Source organism: Staurois parvus, unplaced genomic scaffold (assembly GCF_062004578.1).
Source record: "Staurois parvus isolate SC_StPar_1 unplaced genomic scaffold, SC_StPar_1.0 ptg000311l, whole genome shotgun sequence".
Taxonomy (NCBI): domain Eukaryota; kingdom Metazoa; phylum Chordata; class Amphibia; order Anura; family Ranidae; genus Staurois; species Staurois parvus.
In genome coordinates, this window is record NW_028318107.1 from 920,844 (window position 1) to 941,855 (window position 21,012).

A 21,012-nucleotide genomic window follows, 5' to 3' on the forward strand; every position below is an offset into this window, starting at 1 on the left:
CCCACAAATTGAGCTTTCTTTCAGTGGTATTTGATCACCTCTGTGGTTTTTAATTTTTCTGCGCTATAAATAAAAAAACACTTCCAATTTTGAAAAAAAAAAACAATATTTTTGACTTTTTGCTATAAAACATGTAAAAAATCAAATATTGCCATAAAGTTAGGCCAAAATGTATTCTGCTCCATGTCTTTGCTAAAAAAAATCCCACTACCTGTAAATTGGTTTACGTGAAAGCTATAGCATGTGCAAATGGCGGTATATATACCGGATTTTTTTTTTTTTACTAATAATGGCGACGGTCAGCAACCTATAGTGGGACTGTGGGACTGCAGTGGGCATTCTGACACTGGGGGGAAATGACTTGGTGTTTACACACAGGTCTCTCCCCGTCACAGTTTCTCAGCAATTACTGGGTGCTGGCGGGGAATCTTTGGCCGGGTCCCGGGGATTGACATCTGTAGCCGCCAATGGCAGCGTGGGTAGGGTGGCATGCCCATGTGCACCTCCTACTTGGTCATGCAAATCATATATATATATATATATATATATATATACAGTCAGGTCTATAAATATTGGGACATCGACACAATTCTAACATTTCTGGCTCTATACACCACCACAATGGATTTGAAATGAAACAAACAAGATGTGCTTTAACTGAAGACTGTCAGCTTTAATTTGAGGGTATTTACATCCAAATCAGGTGAACGGTGTAGGAATTACAACAGTTTGCATATGTGCCTCCCACTTGTTAAGGGACCAAAAGTAATGGGACAGAATAATAATCATAAATCAAACTTTCACTTTTTAATACTTGGTTGCAAATCCTTTGCAGTCAATTACAGCCTGAAGTGTGGAACACATAGACATCACCAGACGTTGGGTTTCATCCCTGGTGATGCTCTGCCAGGCCTCTACTACAACTGTCTTCAGTTCCTGCTTGTTCTTGGGGCATTTTCCCTTCAGTTTTGTCTTCAGCAAGTGAGATGCTCAATCGGGTTCAGGTCAGGTGATTGACTTGGCCATTGCAGAACATTCCACTTCTTTCCCTTAAAAAACTCTTTGGTTGCTTTTGCAGTCTGCTTTGGGTCATTGTCCATCTGCACTGTGAAGCGTCCAATGAGTTGTGAAGCATTTGGCTGAATATGAGCCGATAATATTCCCGAAACACTTCACAATTCATCCGGCTGCTTTTGTCAGCAGTCACATCATCAATAAATACAAGAGAAGCAGTTCCATTGGCAGCCATACATGCCCACGCCATGACACTACCACCACCATGATCACTGATGAGGTGGTATGCGACGGATCATGAGCAGTTCCTTTCCTTCTCCATACTCTTCTCTTCCCATCACTCTGGTACAAGTTGATGTTGGTCTCATCTGTCCATAGGATGTTGTTCCAGAACTGTGAAGGCTTTTTTACATGTCGTTTGGCAAACTCTAATCTGGCCTTCCTGTTTTTGAGGCTCACCAATGGTTTCCATCTTGTGGTGAACCCTCTGTATTCACTCTGGTGAAGTCTTCTCTTGATTGGTGACTTTGACACACATAGACCTACCTCCTGGAGAGTGTTCTTGATCTGCCAACTGTTGTGAAGGGTGTTTTCTTCACCAGGGAAAGAATTCTTCGCTCATCCACCACAGTTGTTTTACGGGTCTTTTGGTGTTGCTGAGCTCACCGGTGCGTTCCTTCTTTTTAAGAATGTTCCAAACAGTTGTTTTGGCCACGCCTAATGTTTTTGCTATCTCTCTGATGGGTTTGTTTTGTTTTTTCAGCCTAACCATGGTTTGCTTCACTGATAGTGACAGCTCTTTTGATCTCATCTTGAGAGTTGACAGCAACAGATTCCAAATGCAAATAGCACACTTGAAATGAACTCTGGACCTTTTATCTGCTCATTGTAATTGGGATAATGAGGGAATAACACACACCTGGCCATGGAACAGCTGAGAAGCCAATTGTCCCATTACTTTTGGTCCCTTAACAAGTGGGAGGCACATATGCAAACTGTTGTAATTCCTACACCGTTCACCTGATTTGGATGTAAATACCCTCAAATTAAAGCTGACAGTCTGCAGTTAAAGCACATCTTGTTCGTTTCTTTTCAAATCCATTGTGGTGGTGTATAGAGCCAAAAATGTTAGAATTATGTCCATGTCTCAATATTTATGGACCTGACTGTATATATATATAATCTCTTTCTCTGCAGCATCTGAAAGCTGGATTCTTCTCCTCTCCCGCCTGCTGGGAATCAATTTTGGTAATTGCCCCCCACCCACCATGCCAATTGCCCTCCCTGTGCACATCTGATTCACATAGCTGCCTGGGGCCCCACAATGCCGGCTTCCCTCCTCTCCTTCCCACCGGAAGCTGCAAGCACACAATAGGATCCTTCAGGATGGAGAGTAGGGGAAATGGTCCGGTAAATATGTCACATTAACCAGCCCCTTCCTCTCCTGAATTAACACAATGAGTAATTATTATAGATCACTGTGTTCATTCATAACTGAAGCATAGAAAACTGTTTTTTTTTTAAGTGGGTCCTGTCAAGTTGGCTGTAGGGGGCCCCGTGGTTTCTAACAGCAGCCCTGCCCAGAGCCTCCGTGTGCATTAATCTCTCTGCTTTTTAAGCTTTACTTTTACTTTGTACCTTTTCTCTTTTAAATAAACTTTCACAACTTTCAACCCTGAGTAGAGGTCGTTGATCTCCTTATCACAGGCATGGTCCACCATTGTCACTGTGGGGGGGTGGGGGGGGGGGGGCAGCCCAGAACTATGATGTACAATCATGTGAGACTATAGTGATTGGGTTTACTTCTACATTGTATTTTAACAGATGCAGATATGGTAGCACACAATGCCTGCTTACTGGCTGCTCTCTACCTCTGGAACACGTTCTCACTTCAGGGCTGCCATATAAAATCCTAGTAATTGTCTCAGCACAAATACAGGTATGACATACGATGGAGCAATGAAACATGAAGTAAAGAAAATATTATTATTATTATTATTATACAGGATTTATGACACCAACAGTTTGCTCAGCGCTTTACAATATAACGGGAGACAAAACAGCAACAATACAGTTCAATATAAGAGGGTTGGTGGTACAAAAGATAGTAACTGTGGGGGATGGACTGGTAGGAAGAGTAGAAGATTCCATTATTAGCTGAGTGCGGGATAGGCTTCCCTGAAGAGATGGGTTTTCAGAGATTGCCTAAAAGTGGGAAGAGTAGGCGATAGTCTGATAAATTGGGGTAGAGAGTTCCAGAGGATGGGGGAGGCTCTGGATAAATCCTGGACATGAGCTTGGGAGGAGGAGACAAGGGAGCTAGAGAGTAGGAGGTCATGCAAGGAGAGTATGGTTTGGGTGATATTTGGAGACAAGGTTGGTGATGTAATTTGGGGCGGAGTTATAAACGGCTTTATATGTTATTATTAATGTTTTGAATTATATTCGTTGGGAAATGGGAAGCCAGTGGAGGGATTGGCAGAGAGGGGTGGAGGACATTGAGTGGAGGCCAGAGGAGGGATTGGCAGAGAAGGGTGGAGGACACTGAGTGGAGGCCAGTGGAGGGATTGGCAGAGAGGGGTGGAGGACACTGTGTGGAGGCCAGAGGAGGGATTGGCAGAGAGGGGTGGAGGACACTGTGTGGAGGCCAGAGGAGGGATTGGCAGAGAGGGGTGGAGGACACTGAGTGGAGGCCAGTGGAGGGAATGGAAGAGAGGGGTGGCTGATACAGAACGGTTAGTAAGGTGGATGAGTCTGGCAGCAGCAATCATGATAGACTGAAGAGGGGATAGCCTGCGATGAGGTAGGCCAATGAGGAGGGAGTTACAATAGTCAAGGCGAGATATAACCAGGGAGGGAATTGGTTGCTTAGTGGTTTCCGAGGTTAGGAACAGCCGTATCTTGGAGATGTTGCGGAGGTGAAGTCTACAAGAGTTGGACAGTGATTGGATTTGGGGCTGAAAGGACAGATGGGAGTCCAGGATTACACCTAGTACCCTGGCATGAGGGGAGGGACCAGGGGCGGACTGATCATTCAATCACTTGGGCACTGCCCGAGGGCCCGTGGTCAGTAGGGGGCCCCATGAGATGCCCCTGGTACCTTTCATTGGCTTTTTCATAGGCTTTTGTTGGCGAGGACAAAGAGGCTCCATGATCCCCTATTGCCCGGGGACCCCAGGAGTTGTCAGTCTGCCCCTGGGAGGGACTGATGGTTGTATTATTGGTCGTATATTCTGATAAGTGTGGTATATGGCTCCTCCTCTGCACCCGGGATAAGGACACCTTACCATAGAACACAGTATAAGGGTGTCTCATCTTTCCCAAGAGAACTAATGCTGCTGCCTATATCAATATAAAATACACACATTTATCACTCATACTGGAGTTCTTTATCTTCTTGTATCAGTTCATGAGTTCATTAATAGCAATAAGTGTATAGAAAATGCAATGCAATAAGGAAAAAGTCATCGGTTTAATTATCAGCACAATTCGAGGTCTCCTGTGACTGTATTGATAATCAGAGCTGACCCTGAACCCCACATCACCGAACATTCGGGGTAACAACTCCCATCTTTATAATCCTGGAATTCTGTGCAGGATACAAAGTCACCAGAACACTTCCATAATCTATGGTTACCTTTACCTGTACTTGGAATATCTCCTGTAATGGTGAGCTACAGTGACGCCTGCACTGAATATTCCAAATCTTCTCACGGTGGCTGAAAGAATTTCCTCCAATGAAAGGCAAGTAAAAGGAAGAAGTCAGTTACTGATTAGTCTAGAGCAGTGGTCTCCAAACTGCGGCCCGAGGGCCGGATGCAGCCCTTTGCTTGCTTTTATTTGGCCCTTGGAGCACTATTTCATCCTCTGATACCAACAATGGGGCATAGTTCCCCCTACTGACACCAAATGATGGGGCACAATTCTTCCCAATGGCGCCAATGATGGGGCACAATTTCTCCCAATGACACCATCAAAGGGGGCCCAATGACCCCACTGATGGAGCACATTTCCTCTCACTGGCACCAACAATGGGGCAGAATTCCTCCCACTGACTAAAGATGGGGCATTGTTTTCATCCCCACTAACATTGGGACCTTTTCTACTCCCAGTGACCACAGTCTCCCCCCCCCCCCCCAACATCTGAAGGACAGGAAATTGGTCCTTTGTCTAGAAAGTTTGGAGACCCCTGCTCTAGAGTGTTCTAATACAATGAGAATAGGAAAGGAAAGGAAAAGAAAGGAAGGGAAGGGAAGGGAAGGGAAGGGAAGGGAAGGGAAGGGAAGGGGAAGTCAAAGGTAAAGAGAAAGGGAAGGCGAAGAAGAAGGGGGAAGAAAAGTAAAGGAAAGGGATGGAGAAGAGATGAGCAAGGGAAGGGAACGGGATGGAAAGGGGAAGAGAAGGGGATGGGAAGGGGAAATGGCTGAGGAGGAGAAAGGAAAGGAAAATGTAAAGGGAACTGGAAGCAGAAAGGGAAGAGAAAGGAGGGAAAGGAAAGGAGAGGGCAGTAGGAAGGGAAAAGGGGAAAAGAAGAGGAAGTGAAAGGGAGGGGTAGGAGAGGAGATGTAGAAGGGAAGTAAGGGAATGGGAAGATAAAGCGAAAGGGAAGAGAAAGAGGAAAGGGGAGGGAAGTAAAGGAAAGGGATGTGAAAGAGATGAACAAAGGAAGGGAAGGGGATGGAAAGGGGAAGGGAAGTAAAAAAGAAGGTAAAGGGAACTGGAAGGGGAAAGGGAAGAGAAAGAAAGGGAAGGGGAGGAGAGGGCAGTAGGAAGGGAAAAGGGGAAGACAAGAGGAAGTGAAAGGGAGGAGTAGAAGAAGAAGAAGAAGAAGAAGGAGGAGGAGGAGGAGGAGTAGGAAAGGAGATATAGAAGGGAAGTAAGGGAAGAGAAAAAGGGAAGGGACGGGGGATGGGAAGGAAAGGAACAATATTTTAGTCTGGCATCTAAAGGAAAAAAGTTACAATTAGAAACAAAACACTCATAACACCTCAGATCCATTAATATATTTACTTTTTTAATTTTTACAGGTACTTATATAATATCAGGTATAACATGCAAGTTTACAACAATATATTCTCCCATCTTCCCTTTCTCTTGTATGGATAAAGGATTCTGAGCTTTGCATTAACCAACTCAACATGTGTGGTATATACCGTATACAGGATACGTCTTTACAAACTTTTCTTTATTTTTTTGTTTCGATTTAAATAAATATTTGCACCCACGACTTCTACTGAGGATCTTTTTCTTTTCTCTCCACCTGTCACCCATACATTTATGTACATAATATATACTATATATAAAAGTGCGGAAACATTTTGAAGACCCCTCGTATATGTTAGAATCTACTTATAAATACAATTTTGCATGCGCTTTACATAAACCTTTGTTTGTATCGTTCTTTCATACATTTTTATACCATACATAGTTACATAGTTAGTCTGGCTGAAAAAAAAGACAAAGTCTGTCCAGTTCAACCATAGAAAAAAAAAGTAATAATCCTACACCCACACATACACATACATAATCATTGAAATCATAATGATTTTGCACAAATCTTCATAAACATGAAAGTTCTAATTCTGGAATAAACCTTTCCTAGCACATACATATCACAATTTTTCTCGACCACAGAGATCTCTTTAACAGAATTGTATTCATTCACATAAAGGAAAAAAGAAACATTTTGCATCTTTTGGCTTTGATTTTTCTCATCACAACAGTCAAAAATGATCATCAATGTGTCCCCATTAACCATCAGAAAATTGCGCACACATTTTAATTATTTTTTTTGAAAAATATTCCAGCCTTGCCTAGCTTTATGCAGGCCATAGACGGTTCGTTTATCGGCCGATTTTTCATCCGAAAAACGAAACATCGGTCATTCTGTTTCCACCAATGATTGCGAAAATCTGCTGTTTTTCACAAATTTTCCAGCATGACTCATAAAAGAAATGAGGAGGAACCGCGAAAATCGGCCGATGCCATTGCCCCACTAACAGTGCGAAAATCTTCCGGTTATTCTTTTGGACGAAAAAGCGGCCGATAAACAAACCGTCTATGGCCTGCACTCATCCTCACGTGTTCTACAGCAAGGCTTTATATGTGCTGCAAAACAGCAGAAATGAATGTCTATATGTATCTTGCGAGCCAAGCAGTATCTACCAAATAACCACCTTAAAGCACAAATCAGGACAAAAGATGTCCTTGATATTACTGGATCGCAAACACCCAACACATAACTACCACTGTGTACATAAATATATCACCTTCTTGTGTTGCGCTCCTTATTAATTAATATCTCTTTAGATACTTGTAATCTCAAAATAAATAATCATATATTACTTAGTGATCAAATATAAAAAAGTTGTATAGACATAAACTCATAATTTTCATAAATTCATATGTAATAATAACTTGATATATAAAACATATTATTAATCCATATACGTGATTAAATAATAAATTATAATTGATTGTGAATCATAATTTAGTGAAAAAAATAAAGATTTAGAAAATGCAGTGAATAAATACTCATATAAAATTAATTGATTAATTTAGTGCAAAAGCAAAGTCCCATTAATCAAAACAATATATAAAGTGACTCTGTGTTATAATAGATCTTGAATCCGTGACTGTATTTGTGAATCCTCCAATTAGTGCAGATGTAAGCTCACCTCCTTATCTGCCTACAATTAGGCTATATGCGCTTTTGATTCACCTCCTTTGGAACCTGCTTGATTAAGATTTCTCCTCTTTAGATTGTGGAACAGGGATATCCTTTAGGGGCTTGTATCACCGTGAGGAGTGATTAACCCCAGAGGGGAAAATCAGTACTAAAGGATATCCCTGTTCCACAATCTAAAGAGGAGAAATCTTAATCAAGCAGGTTCCAAAGGAGGTGAATCAAAAGCGCATATAGCCTAATTGTAGGCAGATAAGGAGGTGAGCTTACATCTGCACTAATTGGAGGATTCACAAATACAGTCACGGATTCAAGATCTATTATAACACAGAGTCACTTTATATATTGTTTTGATTAATGGGACTTTGCTTTTGCACTAAATTAATCAATTAATTTTATATGAGTATTTATTCACTGCATTTTCTAAATCTTTATTTTTTTCACTAAATTATGATTCACAATCAATTATAATTTATTATTTAATCACGGATATGGATTAATAATATGTTTTATATATCAAGTTATTATTACATATGAATTTATGAAAATTATGAGTTTATGTCTATACAACTTTTTTATATTTGATCACTAAGTAATATATGATTATTTATTTTGAGATTACAAGTATCTAAAGAGATATTAATTAATAAGGAGCGCAACACAAGAAGGTGATATAGAAATGAATGTCTATTGTAACTGTTATTATGCTGCTTTCCTCCAACTGTTACCCATTCTAAATATATATATATACAGTATATAGAGCTCAGTAGTGTAGGAATTTCCGTGGCCATTTCTGTTGGTTTATATTGTGGCGGTGGTGTTGGCGGTGATATTCCGGGGACTCGCTGTAGTCTGAGGCACAGAGCTCTCCAGCTTCCCAAGCTTGTACAGTACCATGATTATAATAAGAAGAAGAAGACACATAATGATGGCCAATATTATCATCAGATGTTGGGGTTTCATTAATATTTTGATCTAAAAACAAGAAGAAGTATTATTGTACGTTGGGTTTTTGTATATCGATACAAGTGAGTGATGCACGATGCATGATACATTATAATACGCTGTAGGTCAATGTTAGAACTAGGAGTGAGCAAAGAGGAGTTTCTATTTCCTTGAAATTTTGATAAATCTTTTAGGGTCGGTTCACACTATAGAAACACAGTCCAGATGTTTTTCCGCGTGTGCGTTTTCGGTGCGTTCTGATGTGTCTTTCATGCGTTTCGTTACATTTTTTCCCCTCTTTTTCTTCAATTCAAAAGGGACATGTTCATTCCAGTGCATTTTTGGAGCATTTCAGTGCATTTTTGGTGCATTCCAGTGCATTTTTGATGCATTTTACAGCGTTCTGTGCAGTAAAAATGCAGCCTGTTCTTTTTTTTCTGCAACCGGAATGCACTGTAACTGCAAGCGCTGATGTGAACTAGGACATTGATAACCATATCACCTATTTTCTGTGTGTTTTGGATGCAGAAAAAAAAACCCACACTGAAACGCATGGAGTGTGAACTGGCCCTTAGTGAAAAGGCATTGCAATCAATGGGGAAGGAGAAATTAAAGCTATGGCCTTTCATTACCATGTCCCATGATTACTTGTTGATCCTGCCATTGAATCCCACCTTACAGCTTTCTGTGATTGGGTGGCAACGATGCTGCACTGCTTCTGAATTCAGAACAGAGTTGTATGGGCAGCAGAGGCGTCCCTAGGGTTGGTGTCACCCGGTGCGGTAACATGTGGTGTCACCCACCCAGAGAGGAAGGAGCGGTTCCAGTGTAACCGTAAAATGAGTATCCCTTAAAGATATGTATCCCCTGAAGCAACTGCACATTATTATTATTATACAGTATTTATAAAGCGCCGATAGTTCACTCAGCGCTGTACATTACAAAGGGGGACAGAACATGTGACAGAACAATACCAATACAATGCAAAACATGAGGGGATCGAGGGCCCTGCTCTTTCCAGCTTACAATCTAGAAGGGACGGGATAGTGGTACAGGAGGAGATAGCTGTGGGGGATGGAGTGGTAGGAAGAGTGGAGGAGGTCGGTCAAGTTAGCAGGGGGTATGCTTCCCTGAAGAGATGGGTTTTCAGGGTGCGCCTAAAGGAGAGGAGAGTAGGTGATAATCTGATGGGTTGGGGCAGGGAGTTCCAGAGGATGGGTGACACCCTGGAGAAGTCTTGGAGGCGGGCATGGGAGGAGGAGACCAGGGAACTAGAGAGAAGGAGGTCTTGTGAGGAGCGGAGTGTGCGTGCTGGGCGGTACTTGGATATCAGGTCGGTGATGTAGTTCAGGGCAGTATGGTGGACGGCTTTGTACGTCAGTGTTAGGATTTTAAATTTGATCCGTTGCGCAATCGGAAGCCAGTGGAGGGATTGGCAGAGGGGGGTGGAGGACACTGAGTGTAGGCCAGTGGAGGGATTGGCAGAGGGGGGTGGAGGCCAGTGGAGGGATTGGCAGAGGGGGGTGGCGGAGACGGAGCGGTTGGAAAGGTGAATGAGTCTGGCAGCCGTATTCAGGATGGACTGAAGCGGGGATAGCCAGCGGCGAGGCAGGCCAGTGAGGAGGGAGTTGCAGTAGTCGAGTCGTGATATGATGAGGGAGTGGATGAGCTGTTTAGTGGTTTCTGGGGTTAGGAACGTGCGGATTTTGGCGATGTTGCGGAGGTGGAGTCTGCATGTTGCGGAGGTGGAGTCTGCACAAGTTTGTTAAAGATTGGACTTGGGGCTGGAAGGATAGGTTGGAGTCCAGAATGACACCAAGTACTCTGGCCTGCAGGGCGGGTTTGATATTGGCGTTGTTGGATGTGATGGAGAAGTCAATGGGGGGTGGGGTTCGGGCTGGGGGGAAGACAAGAAACTCGGTTTTGGAGAGATTCAGTTTAAGGAAGTGGAGCGACATCCAATCTGATATGTCGCTCAGTAGGTGTGTGATTCGGGCTGAGGTGGGGGGTTGAGAGATAGATTTGTGTGTCGTCGGCATAGAGGTGGTAGTTGAAGCCGTGAGAGTGTGAGTTGGCCAAGGGAGGAGGTGTAGATGGAGAAGAGAAGGGGCCCAAGGACAGAGCCTTGAGGGACCCCAACAGAGAGGGGGAGTGAGGGGGAGGTGGTAGCATTATAGGTAACGCTGAAAGAGCGTTGTGACAGGTAGGATGAGAGCCAGGAGAGAGCAGAATCTCTGAGGCCGAGGGAGTGTAGTATTTTGAGGAGGAGGGGGTGGTCAACTGTGTCAAAGGCCGCAGAGAGGTCAAGGAGTAGGAGCACTGAATAGTGGCCATTAGCTTTGGCGGTTAGAAGGTCGTTGGAGAGTTTGAGTAAGGTGGTTTCGGTGGAGTGTAGGGGACAGAAGCCGGACTGTAGGGGATCGAGGAGGTTGTTGTCGTTGAGGTGAGAGCATAGGCGGGTGTAGACGAGGCGCTCGAGGAGTTTAGATGTAAGTGGGAGCAGGGAGATGGGTCTGAGGTTGTTCGGGTCATTGGGGTCCAGGGAGGGCTTTTTAAGTATGGGGGCGATGTGTGCATGCTTCAGTGGGGAGGGGAAAGTGCCGGAGGAGAGGGAGAGATTAAAGATGTGGGTGAGGGAGCATAGGATGGAGGGGGAGGGAGGTCGTAGGAGTTGTGAGGGGATAGGGTCGAGGGGGCAGGTGGTGAGGCGGGCGTCAGAGAGGATCTTGGAGACTTCCTCGATGGTAGTAAGGTCAAAGGTGTGGAGTGTTGGGGGAGCTTCAGTATGAGGAATGTAGGGTGGGGTGGAAGTGGAGGTCAGAGCAGTGGTGGGGCCGTGGGAGAGGGGTGATGAGGGGGTAGTTGAGTGAGGGGGAAGGGGGTTGGAGGGAGTTTGAGCAGCGACGAAGTCCCTGCGGGTAATGTCGAGGGGGAGGGGGGATGAGGGGGTAGCTGTGTGAGAGGGGACAGGTTGAGAGGGCGTGTGAGTTGCGGCAATGTCCTTGCGAATTGTGTCAATCTTGTTTTTGAAGTGATTGGCAATCTCAAGGGCAGTGAGTGAGGTGCTGGGTGGAGGTGGGGGTGGAGAGAGTAGAGAGTTGAAGGTGGAGAAGAGTCGGCGAGGATTGGAGGAGAGGGTCTTGATGAGGGTCAGGAAGTAGGCTTGTTTGGCTGCGTGGAGGGAGGAGGTGTAGGTGCGGAAGGCAGATTTGTAGTGGGTGAAGGCTTGTTGGGATTTTGTTTTGCGCCATAGTCGCTCCAGGGCATGACTGTGTCGTTTGAGGGTTTTGGTGTGATCAGTCTGCCAGGGCTGGAGCGGTCGGGGTCTGATGTTACGTGTGGTTAAAGGCGCTAGTGAGTCAAGGGCTGCTGACAGCGCGTTGTTGTAGGCGGTCAAAGCCAAGTCGGGACAGGACAGGGGGAGGATGCTGTCATGGAGTTGATCAGCTGCAGAGTGGAGGGGGGCAGGGTTAAGGTTGCGGAGGTTACGGCTGGTAGTAGTGTGACATTTGGAGGGGTAGGCGTTGGAGAACAAGGAGATAGAGAAGGTAATCAGGTTGTGGTCAGAGAGAGGGAAGGGGGTGTTAGTGAGGTTGTGGGGAGCGCAGCGGTTGGAGAAGACAAGATCAAGGATATTACCGTTGGAGTGGGTGGTGGATTGTATGCACTGTGCAAGTGCAAAGGAGGAGGTTAAGTGGAGGAGACGGGCTGTGTCCGGGTTGTCGAGGTTGACAGGGATGTTGAAATCCCCAAGGATGATGGTGGGTAGCTCAGAGGAGAGGAAGAAGGGTAGCCAGGAGGAAAAGTCATCCAGGAAGCGGGGTATTGTTCCAGGAGGCCGGTATATCACAGCAATCTTCAGGGGGGTTGGGGAGAATAGTCGGACACAGTGGGCCTCGAAGGAGGAGAAGGATAGGGAGGGGGGGGTTTGGGAGGACTCGGAAGGTGCTCTGCGGTGACAGAAGCAGACCAACCCCACCAACTTTACGATCGTTGGGTCTGGGTGAGTGGGTCCAGGTGAGACCTCCGTAGGAGAGTGCAGCAGGGGAGGTAGAGTCAGTGGGCTGGATCCAGGTTTCCGTGATCGCTAGGAGGTTGAGGGAACGGGAAACAAAGAGGTCGTGGATGGCGGTAAGCTTGTTGCACACCGATCGGGCGTTCAGGAGTGCACATGAAAACGGGGGGGAGATTTTAGGGAGCAGGGGGACAGATACTAGGTTGCGGGGGTTGCGGTAGGACGTGGAGGCGGGAGGGTGTTGTGCGGGTGAGGGAAGTGGTGGAGGGCCAGGATTTGGGGAGATGTCCCCCGCGGCTAGGAGGAGGAGAAGGGTGAGAAAGGTGGCATGGGAGCGGGATGTGCAGGAGTGTGAGAAACTACTAGTGGAGGTGTTCGGGTCAGAGGGAGAGTGGAGTAATAGGAGGAGGTGGTGGGTGCCATAGAGGGGCGAAGGAAGCAGTGAGGACACAATATACAAGTGTTTAGGAAGAGCAGAGGGATATAGTGAATGGATTTTGGGAATGGAGGAGAGGAAAATGAGAAGGAGGAGTAGTAGAGGCATTTTGGGGGGGTGATGAGAGCAGTAGTAGGGAGATGATAGCAATGAGGGGGGAGATGTACAAGTTTTGGGGTGGAGCAGAGGGGTAAAGAAATGAGATTTGGGAACAGAGGATAGTAATATGAAGAGGAGAAGAGGGGCGTATTATATAAAGGTACACGGAGTGGAAGTCAGGCATGTAAGAGATGTTTCCCGGGGTGTTTGCTTGCAGTCTGTCCAGCGTGCAGTAGAGTTTCTTGCTGTTGTTCTGTCTTCCTGCTGCTTAAGTTCTCCTGCTTTAGTTCAACTGCTGTGTTTAACTGCATCGCACTCTTTCGAAGCCACACTCAATCTGAAGCAGCGCCCCCATCAGAGACTGTGCCCCCCATCAGTGATCTCCCCCCATGAGCTGATCTAAATTTACAGGGAGATGCTCAAATGAGCATTCAACTCCACCCCAATTAGAAGCTGATAAGGATCACATGAATAGTGGGGGATGTTTCTTAGGAACCAGACTACAGTCGTAAACTGGGTGCAGCTGGAGGTGAGGACTGGTCAACATACACAAACATAAATACACCATTTGTTCTGAATATAACAGGAGTGAATGCGATTTTGAGTTAAGAGTGGAGGTAGGAGAGATGCATTTACCCAGCAGGAAACCAGCAGGAGTCAATGCGTTTGAGTAAGTGTGCCAGTTTCAGGCCAAAGTAGCCAATCTCCAACTTTAGCATAGCATGAAATTAAATTCAGATAAAATTCACATCAACTTTGATTTGAAATCGAATTTGACTCAAATTTGAATATGAAAAGAATAGAACATAAAAGACTAGAATAGAAAAGAATAGAACAATGATATAATAGAATACAATATAAAAGAATAGAATAGATTGAAAAAAATAGAATAGAAACAAATAGAAAAATACAATAGAATAGAATATAACTGTTTTCTGAAATTTAATTTCAAATAGAACAGAATAGAAAAGAATAGTATAGAATACAACAGAAAAAAAGAATAGAATAGAAAAACAATAGAATAGAATGGACTAGTAAACAATACAATACATTATAAAGAATAGATTAGAAGAGATTGAAAAAGAATAGAATAGAAGAGAGTAGAATATAATAGAAAAAAGAATAAAATAAAATACAATAGAAAGAATATAACTGTCTTTTGAAAATCCAATACATCTGAAATCTTTTGGGATTCATTTTCCGTATAAATAGTGTTGGGCTCTATGTTGGGGCCGAGCGTTCGTTTGATTGGAAGATCGGCCGTTCGTGTGTTCGGCAAATACACAAACAGTAAGGGTGTTCAGCGGGCTGTTCTCCTGCACCACAATGCACTGCACCCTGAGAGGGCATTGTGATTGGCCAAAGCAATGCATCTGACCACATATCAGGTGCAATGCTTTGGCCAATCACAGTGCATGATGATGTCACAAGGGGGGTGAGGTGATGTCATCATAGTATTTAAGAACTGTCAGGCCGGTGCAGCCATCACATGGTGGGAGCAGACATCGAGAGCAGAGCATTTTTTTTTCTTTTTTCTTTTTTCGGGTCGGCGATGGCAGTGGGCATCGTGATTGATGTTGGATCTACTTCAGGGGACATTTTTTTATTTTTGTTTTTAATAATGGACTTGTCAAAGAATGTTTCCTGTCATTTTTTACACTTCACTTTTTTTTGAGAATGGGTAGCAGCCCCCTGCCCGCAGACCCCCACATCCACCAGGCAGGGTTGTGGAGAACAGACCCTTGTTCCCATCAACATGGGGACAAGGTGCTTTGAGGGGGAGCCACCATGCCACCAAAGCACCAACCCAGGTTGAGGGCACGTGGCCTGGTATGGTTCAGGAGGGGAGGGGGTTGTCTGCTTTCCTGACCTGCTGGGCTGCATGCTGGGATAAGTATGGTATGGATTTTGGGGAGGACTCCCACGCCATTTAAATTTTGGCGTGAGGGTTCCCCTCAAAATCCATACCAGACCCGAAGGGCTTGGTGTGGATGGGGGGGGCGCGCGTTAAAAAAACAATTATTGCCAAACAATGCCGGCAATTCTTTTAACATTCAGATCGGTGTGTTGAAATACTTTGTAAATTTAAAAATGGCGCTGCTTATCTGATGAAATTGGACCTGATGAATGCGCTGTATAACCACCACACAGTGGCGGAACTACCAGGGTCGCAAAGGTCGCATTTGCAACCAGACTCTGGAATTTCGCCTCTGTGGGGGCCCAAAGAGCCCGGACTGTGGCTCCCTGGCAGGGTTGCTCGCTGCAGTTGTAAGCAGAGTGTGGAGAGCACAGATGGGAGTGGAGAGAGAGAGAAAGGTGGAACTGCTCCTCCTGCCCCTCTCATCCTATGTGTGCCTGAAAATGATGGAAACCATGATGTACGTGGGGGCTCTGGTTACCAGAGACCCCCTTATATCAGAGTTTTCCTTTACACCAGAGTCTGCAGTGTTCTCCCTTACATCAGAGTCTGCAGAGTCCCCCTAACAGTCTAAGGGAAATCTGTGAATTCTGAAGTAAAGGGGAAACTCTGTGGATTCAGAGTAAGGGGGGACACTTGTGATTAAATCCATATGGTTAAAAATGTTATTTAATCCCAAAATATATGTATAGTGCATGGTACAAAAATTGATGATTTGCTGCGCGCCGATAAAATGTTTGGGTTTGGCTTGAAAATGTGACAATCGTACCCAAGACAGCAGGAAGGGGGCCTGCTGCAGGACATGTGAAAGGGTCCCAATGTAATAAAGGACCCCATGAAGGGAATAAAGGGCCCCAGGATTAGTGGGAAGGGCGCCAAAACCAGGGATCAAAGAGGCACTTCATGGTTCCCTGGTTTTCCCTGGCACGTGAAGGTTCTAGTCACGCCTCTGCCCCCCCCCCCCCCCCGGGTACATCACTGATACTTATATATAGATACTTCTCTCCTGAACCCTATTCACACCTTTCCTGTAATGAAAGTTCTCAGTCCCGCCTCTCCCTCCTCCTCCCTCCACACTCTCTGTATTAAGTTCCTGATATGTTTTATCCTTCAGACAGTTCACCACTTTTGTTGCATGTTGGAAGGAGATCATCTCTAATCCTAATACACGTTCCATCCTAGGGTGACAACGCTGCTCCATAGATACAGTATGGGTACAGCTGGCCATACATGAACTGAAATTCACGGGGTTCAGCAGGGATTGGCCACATTTAATCGATGTACGGGAACAGTGGTTGTACAGAAGTCAATTTACCGATCGACTTTTGTACAGCCAGCCTGTTGGATAAGTGCCGCCCAATCAGCACTGCAGACTATAGCCGGCAGCACTGATCTGTGTATTGTGATGGCAGGGAAGTCTCCCCACTGTCAGAATACAATAGCTGAACGGGGAGGATTCCCTCATCCATATTGACTGTGTGGATGGGGAAATTGGGCCAGCTTTTTTTTTTTTTTTTTTCAACCTGCTAATCATACAAAAAAAAACCTGAATCATCTCTGGGCTGCTTTAATGAGCGTTGTCTCTCTTGTGTGTTACTGGCAGGATAACTAGTTGAAAATAAAGGAAATATAGGCCTAAAAAAGAGAAAACTAATGCAGCCATCACATTGAAGGACTGGTAGGCTGACTTCATGTTTATTCTTGTGTTCAGATCTGCTTAAAATTACTGAAAATAATTAGTGAATTCAAGAAGTACAACGTGCAGATTCTTCCCCACAGATAAAAAAAGACGGGTGGACCCATAGCTGCTCCTAGAGATGAATGTTCCTTGGCTAGCTCTAAATTGGCACATTAAGATGACCTGTGACCCGGGGTGTAGGCAGGGGTGAATGCGGTGCCCCTTTAAGATGGGAGTTCTTCAGAAACCCTCCCAGGAAGTGAGATGAGGTCATTTCTTTCCTGGTGGGATCCTTTATAAGTCTAGGGCGGGGTATTGAATTAAGATTCACGGAGGTCCGGTCATTAACATTTCCATCCAACAGAGGTCCAAGTCTCATGGTTATGACTCAGATCCTTCATGTCACAGCCCCACCCCCTTACATGACAGTTTCCTCTTCACATCAGTGTCATCAGTTCTCCCTTTACATTACAGACCCCCTTTACATTACAGACCCCTTTGCATCCAAGAGCCCCCCATTTATATCACAGCCCCCCCATTTACATCAAAGCCCTCAATCCCCTCTTTATACCACAGCTCCCCTCCTTACATCACAATCCCCCTCCCCTTCTCATCACTGTCCTCTGTGACTGCTTCACAGTCGCTCCCTCCTTGCATCCATGTCCCCTTAACAACCCCCTTCCTTGTATCCCAGTTTCCTTCACAGCCCCCCTTCCTTGTATCCCACTTTCCTTCACAGCCCCCCTTCCTTGTATCACAGTTTTCTCTACAGCTCTCCCTCCTTGCATCACAGTCCCCTTTACAGCCCCCCTAACTTGCACTCCAGCCCCCTCACAGCCCTGCTTTCTTGTATCTCAGACCCCTTCACAGCCTCCCCCTTACTTGCACCTGAGTCTCCTTTACATCCCCCCCCCTCCTTGCACCCCAGGCCCCTTCACAGTCCCCCTTCTTTGCACTCCAGTTCTCTTCACAGTCCCCCTTCTGTGCACCCCAGTCCCCCTCACAGCCCCCCTTCTTTGCATCCCAGTCCCTTTCACAGCCCCCCTTTCTTGTATCCTGGTCCTTTTCACAGCCCCCTTCCTTCTTTGCAACCTGGTCCCCTTTATGTGAATGCCCCCTCCCTTACATCACATTTTCTCCTGTCAATCACAATCCTTCAATCTCACCTTACACAGCAGGTAGAAGGCAGAAGGTGCAGCATGTCCGGACAGAGGGCGGGGGCTGCCCAACTTTTTATGTTAACAGGCAGATGATTGGTTGCTAGGGCTGCCCCTAGCAACAGATCACATATTTGTTAATTGGGCAGCTCTTGTCCTCTGTCCAGACATGGTGCACCTTCTGCCTTCTACCTGCTGTTTGGAGATGAAGGTGGTGGAGGGGCGATGGGGCAGCGGGGTGATGGAGCAGAGAGGTGGAAGAAGGAATGGAGCCACGGTCCAGAAAGGACTGTCATGCGGTCAGTTTTCAGGCTGCAGTCCACCATTTAGTGATACCTGGTCTAGGGGGACCTCGGTTAGAGGAGTAGGCTGATGGGAATGGAGATGCCTGATTAGAGAGATGCACTGAAGAACTAAAACCAATTTATTGGAACCCATGGATGGGAACCCCCAATACCGAGTGATGGAAGGTACATTGCCTACTTAAAGAGGAACTGTTCTGTATCACTGTGTTGGGGATTAATCATTACTAAAGACTGTTACTGATTGACTACCTCAAGTACAAACAAAATGGAAATGTTCTGAGCCTCTGGCTGAATATTGGTGAATCAAGTGGATGCCTTCTATCTGTGAGAGTGTGAGTTGTGACTGCACATTGTGAGGACCCAGCAGTGGATATCTCATGGAAGGTATACATTGCTGGATACAGGATCCTGAAGGGAGATTACACTAGTTCAAATCTGGTTGGGTTGGAGCTGGTGCTTGACAGGTGATGAAGCCACCCTCTTGTTGGCAATGAGCTGATCTCCTCTACCGTATGTAGCACAAGGCAAGTGATCTGGACCCCCATATCACATGGGCCTCAGGTGTTCGTTGGACTATCAGAGGTCTATCCTGTAACCATGGAGAAGATGTAAGGCCTTTCACAAGCAGTATCCCCAGCCATAGGTGGATCATTGCCACCTCTACCCAGCACCTCACTCACCGCCCTCGAGATTGCCAATCACTTCAAAAACAAGTTTGACACAATTCGCAGGGACATTGCCGCTGCCCAGACCTCCTCCCCACCTATCTCCTCCCACACAGCAACCCCCTCAACACCCCTCTCCCTCGGCCTCACCACTCTTCGGACCTCCACCCCACCTAACATCCCTCACACTGAAGCCCCCTCAACACTCCACTCCTTCGACCTTACTACCACCGAGGAGGTCACCAAGGTCTTCTCCAAAGCCCACCTCACCACCTGCCCCCTCGACCCTGTCCCCTCACAGCTCCTACGACCTCCCTCCTCCTCCATCTTATGCTCCCTCACCCACATCTTTAATCTCCCCCTCTCTACTGGTGCATTCTCCTCCCCTCTGAAGCATGCACACATCTCTCCCATACTCAAAAAGCCCTCCCTGGACCCCACTGACCCGAACAACCTTAGACCCATCTCCCTGCTGCCATTTACATCCAAACTCCTTGAGCGCTTAGTCTACAAAGCCAAAGCTCCCACCTCAACGACAACAACCTCCTCGACCCCCTACAGTCCGGCTTCCGTCCCCTACACTCCACCGAAACTGCCTTACTTAAACTAACCAACGACCTGCTAACCACCAAAGCTAATGGCCACTATTCAGTGTTCCTACTCCTCGACCTCTCTGCAGCCTTCCACACAGTCCACCACCCCCTCCTCAAAAAAAACTACACTCCCTTGGCCTCAGAGACTCCGCTCTCTCCTGGCTCTCGTCCTACCTATCACAACGCTTCTTCAGTGTTACCTACAACGCTACCACCTCCCCCTCATTCCCCCTCTCTGTCGGGGTCCCTCAAGGCTCTGTCCCCGGGCCCCTTCTCTTCTCCATCTACACCTCCTCCCTTGGCCAACTGATACACTCCCACGGCTTCAACTACCATCTCTATGCCAACGACACACAAATCTATCTCTTGACCCCTCACCTCACCCCCTCAGTCTCTGCCCGAATCACTAGCCTGCTGAACGACATATCAGATTGGATGTCACTCCACTTCCTTAAACTGAATCTCTCCAAAACCGAGCTCCTAGTCTTCCCCCCAGCCCACGCACCCCCCCCCCCCTCCCCACTGACTTCTCCATCACGTCCAACAATGCCACCACCAGGCCCACCCTGCAAGCCAAAGTACTTGGTGTAATTCTTGACTCCAATCTATCCTTCCAGCCCAAAGTCCAATCGCTAATGAATGCCGCATCCACCTCCGCAACATCGCCAAAATACACCCGTTCCTAACCCCGGAAACCACTAAACAGCTCATCCACTCCATCATCATATCACGACTCGACTACTGCAACTCCCTCTTCACTGGCCTGCCTCGCCATAGGCTATCCCCACTTCAGTCCATCCTGAATACGGCAGCCAGGCTAATCCACCTTACCAACCGCTCTGTTTCCACCACCCCCCTCTGCCAATCCCTCCACTGTCTCCCGATTGCCCAACAGATCAAATTCAAAATCCTAACACTGACGTACAAAGCTGTCCATAATATCGCCCCAAACTACATCTCCGACCTAATATCCAAATACCACCCAAAGTGCACTCTCCGCTCCTCACAAGACCTCCTTCTCTCTAGTTCCCTGGTCTCCTCCTCCCATGCCCGCCTCCAGGACGTCACCCATCCTCTGGAACAACCTACCCCAATCCATCAGACTATCACCCACTCTCCTCTCCTTTAGGTGCACCCTGAAAACCCACCTCTTCAGGGAAGCCTACTCAGCCCCCTGCTAACTGCCAATCTCCTCCTCTCTTCTCACCACTCCATCCCCCACAGCTTTTCCTCCCATACCACTACCCCCTCCCTCCTAGATTGTAAGCTCCAAGGAGCAGGGCCCTCGAACCCCTCGTGTATCGCACTGTATTGTCATTGTACTGTCTCATGTATTGTCTCCCATTGTAATGTACAGCGCTGCATTATAGAAATACTGTATAATAATAATGGTGACCAGGAGAATGGTCAATAAAAGTTTTAGAACCCGCCATTCATGCAAACTTGACAGAAAGGTGTCCTGTGTGGGCCGTGGACTGCCAGTGGCTGGTTTGTTAAGGCCT

At 46.3% G+C, this 21,012-nt stretch overlaps 1 protein-coding gene across 1 annotated transcript in view; it reads right to left on the reverse strand.

Annotated features, from left to right (window-relative positions):
- Positions 1-21,012, reverse strand: part of LOC149457610 (uncharacterized) — a 69,497-nt gene that overhangs the window by 34,840 nt on the left and 13,645 nt on the right. The window contains exon 5 of the mRNA XM_089683447.1: positions 8,504-8,674. Within this exon, the coding sequence (XP_089539573.1) occupies positions 8,504-8,674 (171 nt within the window). The remainder of the gene's footprint in view (positions 1-8,503; positions 8,675-21,012) is intronic.